Source organism: Protobothrops mucrosquamatus, unplaced genomic scaffold, assembly GCF_001527695.2.
Source record: "Protobothrops mucrosquamatus isolate PMUCROS unplaced genomic scaffold, P.Mucros_1.0 scaffold4873, whole genome shotgun sequence".
Lineage (NCBI taxonomy): Eukaryota > Metazoa > Chordata > Lepidosauria > Squamata > Viperidae > Protobothrops > Protobothrops mucrosquamatus.
Genome location: NW_015390761.1, coordinates 112,855 through 123,175, shown reverse-complemented (window position 1 = coordinate 123,175; position 10,321 = coordinate 112,855). Strand labels below are relative to the sequence as shown.

Here is a 10,321-nt window from a genome sequence, read left to right as displayed (position 1 = left end):
ATTCTCTTCCTTGCCTAATGACTTTGTTATTAGCATTCTTTTCTTTTTTCTTTTGTTGTTCTTCTATTTACCGGTACTCAGATTTGCTCTTAATAAAATGATTCTCTTTACTTGACAGCATACTTTCACACTTAGTGAATCTTTCTCTAATTACATTTTGTTGCTATTGAGTTATGGTTAGACTAATAAATTTTATGATACACTGGACTCTAAAGTGCCATCATTCACAAAGATGTTTTAAGTTTAGCTGAGATATCTCTAAATTAGGAAGTACTTTTACTCAGCTGTTCTGTATCCCACAAAGTGGGTTGTATTATTGATTGAGGAAAGTTAAATCTTAGACAAGTTAAGCAGACGTATCCATATCCATCTTGAGAAGAGCATGGAAATGTTTTTACTTTCCTGGTTGACATACAGTACAACCTTGGTTAACATATGACCTAAAGTCTCCCTGTTAATCCTTGCCTTATGACCACAATAGAGTCCAAAATTTCTGTTGCCAAGCAAGACAGTTGTCAAGTGAGCTGCACCCCATTTTACTAACTTTGCCATGGTTGTTAAGCGAATCGTGGTTGTTAAGAGAATCTGGCTTCTCCCGTTAACTTTGCTTGTTGGAAGCCAGCTGGGAAGGTTATAAATGGCAATCCCATGACCCCAGGACAGTTCAGCTGTCATAAATAAATGCCAGTTACTAAGCACCCAAATTTTGATCACATGACCATGAGGATGCTGCAACAACCATGAGCGTGAAAACCAGTCATAAGTCACTTTTTTCAGTGATGTTATAACTTTGAATAGTCACTAAATGAATGGTTGTAAGTCAAGAATTACCTGTATTAGCCAGACCCAATCCAGTTTACCTTCTGAACTCAGAAAAGATCAATCAAGTTCTGCCAAGCAAACTACTTTCAAGGCCATAACCCAAACATACTGTAACAGTAGTTAAGATATAGTATAGGGTTTCCTGCCTGAGCAGGGGGTTGGACTAGATGATCTCCAAGGTCCCTTCCAACATCATCATCATCATCATCATCATCATCATCATCATCATCATCATCATCATCATCATCATCATCATTATTATTATTATTATTATTATTATTATTATTATTATTATTATTATTATTATATATATATATACAGCTATTTCACTAAACCAAACTTATTGCTTTTTCTTTGCAGATATTTACAGATGGAATCACAAATAAACTTATTGGCTGTTACGTGGATGAAAAAATGGATGATGTTGTCCTTGTTAGAATTTACGGGAATAAGACGGAACTTTTAGTTGATCGAGAGGAGGAAGTGAAGAGCTTCCGTGTGCTGCAGGCCCATGGTTGTGCACCCCAGCTTTACTGCACCTTCAGCAATGGCCTGTGCTATGAGTTCATGGAAGGAGAAGCTCTGGATCCAGAACATGTTTGCAACCCAGAGATATTTCGGTAAGCATTTTGCAATTCTTCTTTTATGCACAATTTATTCAAAGAGGTTGCTAGCTACAATATTGTGCTTGCAGTATTTTTTGATTAAATAAATCTCAATTTCCAGAGAAAACAAATTATTGTTCTAAAATCCAGTTAGTTAATAGCTTAAAATCTTAATGATGTAGATTTTAATGGATGAAAAATTATTCCAGTGCTACTTTTGTTCTGCAGCACTGTTTTGTGATTGAGTGACAATTTTATTGTCAAATATTTTTGCTTTATTTATTCAGACCATGTCTGAATACTCTATAATACTCAAGGCTTCTTAGTATATTTTTCCTTAGTCATTTGCTCCAGCTTGCTTTAAGTTATCCTAGAACATATATATATATATATACTTCTCTTAAAATATACTTGGTTAACATGATGTATACTGTATCCAATTTCTTCTAAGTTGATTGAATGAGCTGATTTTAGAAAAATAAATGTCCTGTAGGTTTTACTGCAAAGAGTCAGTGTGATTGCGGTGGCTTGTAGAACTATTGGAGTATTATATAATGGATCCTCCTTGCTCTTTTGTTAATATTCCTGCTTTTTACAAGAAGAAAAATGGTATTTTTGTCCCCCTTTGTAGCTATCTGCATTCTGCAAAACACTTACAGGCCTATAGTTCAGGTTTTATTAGGTGGCTGCCAGGTGCTGAGAATACAGAATCATCTATTTGGTGTAGAAACAATGCAGTTTTTAGAAGAATAATTTTTGGTTCCAGTCATAACCTAACCCAGGGGTAGTCAACCTTGGCTCTTTTATGACTCGTGGACTTCAACTCCCAGAATTCCTGAGCCAGCACAGCTGGCTCAGGAATTCTGGGAGTTGAAGTTCACGAGTCATAAAAGAGCCAAGGTTGACTACCCCTGACCTAACCCTTTGGAACATTATGGAAGCTTTCACAAAAAGGAACAGGTGATGTTCCAGCCATCAAGATATCTTTCTGCCATGAAGTTAATCCTTTTGAACTAAAGTCCTTTCTGGTTCAACATCCTCTTTCATACCACTTTCTGTCATATGTACAAGATTTTTTAAAAAATAACATGGTACTGTGGAGTTTCTCATTTAAAACAAAAAAATTTGCTAATTTCCTTCTGTGCCACTGCTGTCCTAACAATATACACCTAACTGATTTCTCATTGTTCTGAGCTGAGACCAATAAAAGACAATGTGCTTGTAATTACAATGATTTTTTTAAATGTAAATTTCGTTTTATTTCAGACTGATAGCAAGACAACTTGCTAAAATACATGCTATTCATGCTCACAATGGATGGATACCCAAGTCGAACTTATGGATAAAGATGGGAAAGTACTTCTCTCTTGCACCTGCAGAATTTGCTGATGAGGAGTTGCATGTGAGGTAGGTATTTTAAACTATATCTATGACAATTATTTCTGAGCTCATACATGAATATATCATAGTATCCCTCTCTAGTTTAAAAATGTAAAGTTGAAAGTATAGTTTTAGAGTATGTGGAGTTCAGAAAGTTTTAACTTGCGTTACCGAAATAAGAGAATCTTCATAAAGTTCTGAGAAGTATCATTGAACCTTTTCTTAACTCTTTTCAAATTCTAAAAGATTTCTGCATGATGTGCCAAGCCGTCAAATTCTACAGGATGAAATGGCATGGATGAAGGAGAGACTCTCTAATCTAGGTTCACCAGTGGTACTTTGTCATAATGATCTCTTGTGTAAAAATATAATCTACAATGGAAAACAAGGTAGGTATTGAACACAGCTGTAAGTAACTTTTAAAAATTGTTTTATATTGCCTGATATAGAGCAGCAGCTTGTAGGGGTGGATAATTTCAAATCTATTTTAGAGTATTTCTAAATGTTGCTTATACATTGCTTTAGTAGCCATAACTGATATTTTAATATATGAAGATGTATAATGTAGTAAAGAATATTATTTTCCATGTAGCTATTTTTATTCTAAGTACTGTGTATACAGCAGCAGTTTAAGACTAAATTGTTGTCTTAACTATCTTTGATCCAGACTTATTATTTCTGATAGCTTTGGGAGCAAATGTCTCTGGGTTATTGTGTATTATCTTTGTATTCTGAATTATCAGATATATTGATGCCCTGGAGGAATTCTGCATGGTGAAGTATCTGAAAAGATACTTTCCAAGTCTCTGTTTATACCTGCTGATGAGGTACATAGGTATCTTTAACGTTGAGCATCTGTTTGTAAATATATTTTCTGTTGGAAATATTTTGAAAATTGGCTTTTTGATTTAACTTGCCATCACTTTCAGAGGCATTCAACTTCTGAAAAGAATTATGTTGTCAGAATTGCCTATAATTTATAACATGATCCAATGGTGTTAAAACATTGTAACACTTACTGTTTTCAGTGACATAACTTGGTTATTTAATAATAATGTGGACAAGCTAGCAATGCATGCCTGTTTCCCTCCCTTCATATTCATTGTATTTTTGAATCACATGTACACCAGTTCAGATTATGGTCTTAATATAAACCTAAGACTGAAAGTATGGTTTGAGAGATCTTTGTTTGCATTAAAATCAATACAAATGTAGTTCATACTGGAATAGAGAAGGAAATTACTATGGAGGGAATTTGATTTCCTTTCCAGGTTCAAAATACAACTTCTGTTTAACCAGCATTAACTTGGACTAAGACCTTTTCTGAATTAAATACATCAACAAAATCCAAGAATGTAGGAAATAGATGGGATGACATAAATCATAGATCATTGTGCCTTGAAGCTGATGCTTGCTTTATCAGGGGATAAAAATAAACAGAATGTCCCCCTTAAATTGATATAACTAAAGGGCATGGAACTTTTTAATATTTTCTCTTTCTTTACTGATATTGAAGCAAGTAGCTCCTTAAAAACTTGAAGTAGTATATGAAATTCCTAGATGATCATATAACTTCAGTTTTCTCAAGTAATTATAAATAATTCCAAGTAATTATACTTTCTCCTATCTGGAAATTATACTTTTAAGCAAGCCATACCATGACAGTTATGTTTATTTTTTTTTCCAGTTCAATCCAAACTCTAGATGAAAGAGAAATTATTGCTTTTTCTGTTGACCCATCTGTGAGATTTTAATCACAGCCAGAAATTAAATACCTCATAGCTCTTCTCTTGCAGCCAAGACACTCACCTGTCGATATGTTAATGTGACTTATTGACCACCTGTCTAGATTGCTCTCCTTAGATTTGACCTTTGAGTCCTAATGTATGCTTGCATAAGAGATGTAAACTTAATTCATATAACTGGGAGTTATCTCATCAAATCTGAGGAAAGTGTCTCTTCCGTCGAGCTGATGGAACTTTTTCTAAACAAGTATCTTGACAAAGAGTTCAGAACACGATCAAAGTTTCTAGGCGTCACATGCCTACGTTTGAAACAAATCTGCTGTCATTTTGTTTTGTGAACAGAATGGAGAATAAATCAGTGAGAGCAGTACATCATTTAAGAGCAATTCTACAAAAACCAGTGTGTGAGTGTTTAGTATTTGGGAACAGGGAGGGGGATGTAAAACATGTAAAATTGCTTGCAACTTCTTAAAGGGGGGAAAGTACTAAGCGTATATAGTAGCTAGAGCAGGGGTAGGCAACCTTGGCTCTTTTATGACTTGTGGACTTCAACTCCCAGAATTCCTGAGCCAGCCATGCTGGCTCAGGAATTCTGGGAGTTGAAGTCCATGAGTCATAAAAGAGTCAAGGTTGCCTACCCTTGAGCTAGAGTGTACCATTAAAACCGACGTGTTTAAATGTTGCAGCACAACACATACACAGTTAGGGCAGAGTACAAGTTGATTATGTTATGCTAGTTGAAGCTAACAAATAATAGGCATAACTATTATTTGTTAGTTCTGATTTTAAGTGGTCTTGTGAGCAACCCCGAATGGTGCTTAAGACTTCTGCATTGCTGAAATATGGAGTATTGCTTTAACTGTGGAATAAGTAAAATAAAAAAAACAACAACTGTGTATTGTCTTGTACTTGGCAACAGTGTTTATGAAACTGGTACATAACAGTGTTATAGAGGAACCATTTATTTTTGCAGTGGAAACTCAGCTTTAACTTTAACTTAAACGTAAGGGTCTTTTTGTGCAGTAGAAGATAAATTCTTATACAGTGCTGTTAATATATCACTCGTGCTGAAATGTTTTGCAAGCTACTTGAAAAAAATTAAGTTTTGATGCACTGCTCTCTCCTTATTACTATTATTGACTTAATTTGTCAGTAACAAATCTTTTCCAGAGAAAATTGTTTAGATAATTTTTAAAGAAATGTCTCTAGATGAGTATGAATTTGAAAAAAAAAACCTGATTTGTTTACTCTAGTTTTGTGCAAACAAGTCGATCTAGAGTCACATTTTAAACTAATTACTAGTTGTCCCAACTCATATTGAGACAGAAACAAACAGTTCGGATATAATGCTAAACAAACCTTAATTTGGTTGCTTCCTCCTTCCTCCTGTAGTGCAGCAACAAGGAAAAAAGGAATCAAAACACATTTGTTGTGACTCATTTATTAGAGCAACTGCAGGAAACATTTAATTTCTAATTTAGTTTTGTTACTCACTTTTAGTACTCAAAGGACCTGAACTTAAAATGTTACTAGATCATTTCAAAACGTGATCAACTATTCAGCTAGTCTTTGTCCATAAAAATCTCTAAACCCTTTTAAAAGTATAGCACAACTTCTGAAGTGATTAAGATGTATGAAATCCCTGCCAATTATTAAGAAGAAAAAATTAATTGGCTGCTATTATAATCTCAGCAAATTTAAAGATGACTTTTCCTCTTGGAAGTTTAATTTTTTTAGAGGGACAAGGGGGGAAGTAAGTCTTTTGGATAAATAAGTAAATAATTCCTGCAAAATGTTATAGTTGAATCCAGTTAATAGGCTGTTAAACAGGGCATAGATGGCAGATGTGAAGAGAAATTTAATTATAGAATTAAAGAGGAATATGCAATCAATTTTCAAGAGCTTTTGATGTCTTATATTTGAGTTGCATTATAATTTTTCTGAAGCTTCTTACTGGAAGATTATTTTATTTTAATGTCAAAAAATTCTCCTATAGTTTTTAATTATATAAAACAGAAAAAGTGCTATTGGTAAAGATATTGCATTGTCTTGTTAATAATAACAAAGTGTTCAAATAAAATTCCAGTTCCAATACATGTGATGTTAACAATCTAAATTCCTCTTTCCTGGATTACATTTGTATATAAAAACTTATCAGTGCATTAAGCTCTTAAATTTAGTTATTGTAGCTTACTCAGTTGAAAATTAAAACTTTTTAATGATCTCTAAAGATGTAGTAAACCAAGCATATTCTTTTAAATCTGGTTGTTGGCACTTTACGAATTCAAGCTAGCATCAACCTTGTTTTTTTAAATAGTGTTACCTTACATAATATATGTATAATTATGTCTGAAAAAATAACAGGCAAAGCTGCATTAGTGCTTCGCAATTAGTAACAAGTACTCAAAACTTTGAAGAAGTGGGAGTAGAATAATGTTGACATTCAGTTTTTAATTTTCCTGAAGAAATACTGTCAATTTTATTTGCATTGACCACAAATGCATGTTATTTGTATAGTTGTTTTTGTCCCTACTCTTTAAGAGGAAATTGACAAAGGGAATTAGCCCCAACTGTTTTTGCATAAACCTTTGCTACATGCTGGATGCTCATATTGCTTTGAATGTCTCACACACCATAAATAGAATTTTAATCAGGATTTTTAAAAAAAAAAACTATTTGGAGTCGGGCTTTAATTACTCTTGGAGGATTTTGGGGGACTGTACTACACACCATCCCCATGAATATTTGGGAAACGACGCCTTTGCCCGTAATTATGATTCACTGTATGAACTAAAAAAACAAAAACAAATGAACAATATTGCATCCAAATGACAACATTTTGCTTGCATCAGCCCTTATTTCCTTGAACGCCAAAACGAAATGGAGCCATGCATCTTGACGGCAGGGATTGAATTTCTTGCAAAACTTAAATTTAAGGCTGAGTTCCACTGTAATGTCAGTCTGTCAAAGAAAAGAGCGGTGAAATGCAGAACTTTTCTCTTTAAAGTTTTGTGTCTTGTCAAATATGAGTTTGCCAAATTTTCTTCATCTGCTACAGATTAGGTATGCCATTGTTGCTGCCAAGTGGCGGCGTGCACCGTGCTACTTACAGGCACTGACTGGAGGTATTATCGCATCACTTGTTCGCATGCACCTCCCCCTAGGAGAGCACGGAGCCTGGTAACAGCCTCATCTGTATCTTAGCTTCATTTTCTTTCTTTCTGTCTTTTTTTGTTTTGTTTTTGTAATATTGTTAATTATAACTGGAAGTTAGCAAAGGGATTAATGTATGGTGATAACAGCATTGCAGACATAATTAATGTATATCTTGAATACAAATAATGTTTGATTTGCTTAGTATTGTGCACGCAGGTCTTTCACCTGCTATCTTTATTGGTTTTGTTTTTTTTTTTAACTGCAAACATTCAGATAAAGTATAGTTCTGTTAAAGGTTAGCTGTATTTGGATGGCAAAAGAAGAGTTAAACTGAGCGTGCATTTGTTTTTACTGAATCATCTTTATAAGATGAGCGACTTGGGAAACAGGATCTGTTTAGAGGCCACTTAAAATATTTTTCTGAATTGCCTGTATGCAGTGGTGGGATTCAAATATGTGAACAACCGGTTCTCGGTGTGGATGCCGCTTGCGGTAGTCCATTCTGGGCCTGGGCAACAAAAAATTAGCTGCTGGTTCTGCCGAACTGGTGTGAACCGGCTGAATCCCACCACTGCCTGTATGGTATAAATTTATTCCCTGGCTTGTAAGATACTATTATGAGAAGCCTCTGTATATGTTTTAACTATATTAGTTTGTTCCACCAAGACCCACACCCCCCAAAATATCTTGTGGCATCTTAAAGATACAAATTTATTATGTATCTGACGTGAATTTTTCTCAATGAACTATAATTGCATTTCACGAAGAATCCTGAAATATGTAATTGTAGGTAGGCTATTTGGAATATAGACAGACATATCCTCAGCCGCCTTATGGAACTATATTTCCCAGAGCTTCTTTGGAATGACTGATGAGGATTGCTGGCAATATATTCTAGCAGTGAGAACATTTAATGCCTCTTCTTGCACTGCATAATATAAACTACTCTTTATGATTGTATCGCCACATAATGTTTATTATGATTGTATCGCCACATATCTTCTTTACTTAAGGTAAAGAAAAGCAGTTTAATTGTTCAGGGGCTCAAACTCCGTTCTCTATTGCTTGGAAACATATAGTGCTGCTTCCTTTTTGCACATTTTAATCTGAGAGATATGTCAGGATAGACTTAAGGACAATATGAATTCATATTTGATTACAACTTGTATGGTTTCATGCAGATGTTCTGATAGCAGGTAAACACTTGGGGAAGATGTGCTGTAATGTAAGCAAAACGAATGAGTTTTGTGTAAAGGAAGCAAAATAACAGCACGGATACCCCCTTTTGCAAAACGATAAGCGTTCTTTTAAAGAACCCGTTGTCTGTAACGGTACTAACTTCTTTTGTATTCAGCCCTGCTAACTTTGGATGAGGAATAGCTTAAGAATGATTTGAATGTTATATTCAGAGACCAAGTCCCTCTAACTAATGGAATTTAAGATAACTGATGCCCCCCTGTGGGACAAAAGCAGAGGTTCTATCCCTAAGTAATTAAGAACAGGTATCTTTGGTAAAGAAGTTTATTATGTTTGTTAAAACAAACAAACAAAACAAAAATGCAATCTTGGTATTTCTTAAAATGCATGCTACAGAGCACAGCAGAGTGGAACACACTGGCAGGTATTAAGTGGCACAGTGCAGATTCACAGCGCTCTGCTCTTACTCTTAAAAAATTCTATTTTTGTGTCTCGTGTAGGTGACGTTCAGTTCATTGACTACGAGTACTCTGGATATAATTACCTCGCTTATGATATTGGGAACCACTTCAATGAGTTTGCAGGTATGGTAGTAACCTGGCTGCTAATGGCTTGGACAGTAGAGCTTGCATCAGGATTGGATGAGTGCCTCGCAGTGCGCAGCTGTACAAGTAGACCCACCTCTCAGATTTCTTAAAGCATCTTTTGCAAGGCATGCGCAGGTGCTTTGAGACGTGTTCCGACTGCTTCCATGGGTTTGCGCACATAGCTGCTTTCATGGGAAGAAGACCCAATGACCTAAAATAAATCCTCTCTCTTGTCAGCCTGAAATGTCCCTGGACCTCCTTATTTCCCTTTCTTCATTGTGCCTGTAGTGCAGGGCTTTTCAACCTTTTCACCCATTGTACCACTTTTAGGATATTGCAACATCCGAGTACCACCAGTCGCCTAGCAAGGTGTCAAAAACTTGATGACCCCCCCCAAAAAAGGAAAAAAGTGCTGAAGTACAGGTAGTCCTCGACTTACAACAGTTCGCTTAGTGACTGTTCGAAGTTACAATGGCACTGAAAAAAGTGCCCCCCAAGGCACAGCCGAGCAAGACACCTGCCTGCCCACCCGAGGCACTCTTCCTCCTGTCCGAGGTTTTCATTGTTGTAAGCATTTCTGTTGAGGATTGGCAGCAGGGGTGGGGTGGGGGGGTGTTTGCTTTTATTCCCCCCGTCTGCTGGGTGGTTGCAGCAGGTTTTGGTCACTTCACATGACCCTGGGACACTGTGACCGTCATAAATATGAATCAGTTGCCAAGCATCTGAATGTAAATCACAAGACCCTGGAGATGCTGCAACATTCCAGCTGATTGGCGCTTCTTCTGGGCTCAGCAGAAGCGCCAGGATCAGTGCCGAGCTCCAGCTGGAG

At 35.9% G+C, this 10,321-nt stretch overlaps 1 protein-coding gene across 1 annotated transcript in view; it reads left to right on the top strand.

Moving 5' to 3' along the window:
• Window positions 1-1,161: 1,161 nt before the first annotated feature.
• LOC107299403 (ethanolamine kinase 1) overlaps window positions 1,162-10,321 on the top strand; it is a gene marked incomplete at its 5' end in the record, with an annotated part of 24,900 nt that continues 15,740 nt past the window's right edge. Inside the window, 4 exons of the mRNA XM_015828767.1 lie at window positions 1,162-1,442; window positions 2,694-2,834; window positions 3,054-3,196; window positions 9,406-9,489. Of these exons, the coding sequence (XP_015684253.1) occupies window positions 1,162-1,442; window positions 2,694-2,834; window positions 3,054-3,196; window positions 9,406-9,489 (649 nt within the window). The remainder of the gene's footprint in view (window positions 1,443-2,693; window positions 2,835-3,053; window positions 3,197-9,405; window positions 9,490-10,321) is intronic.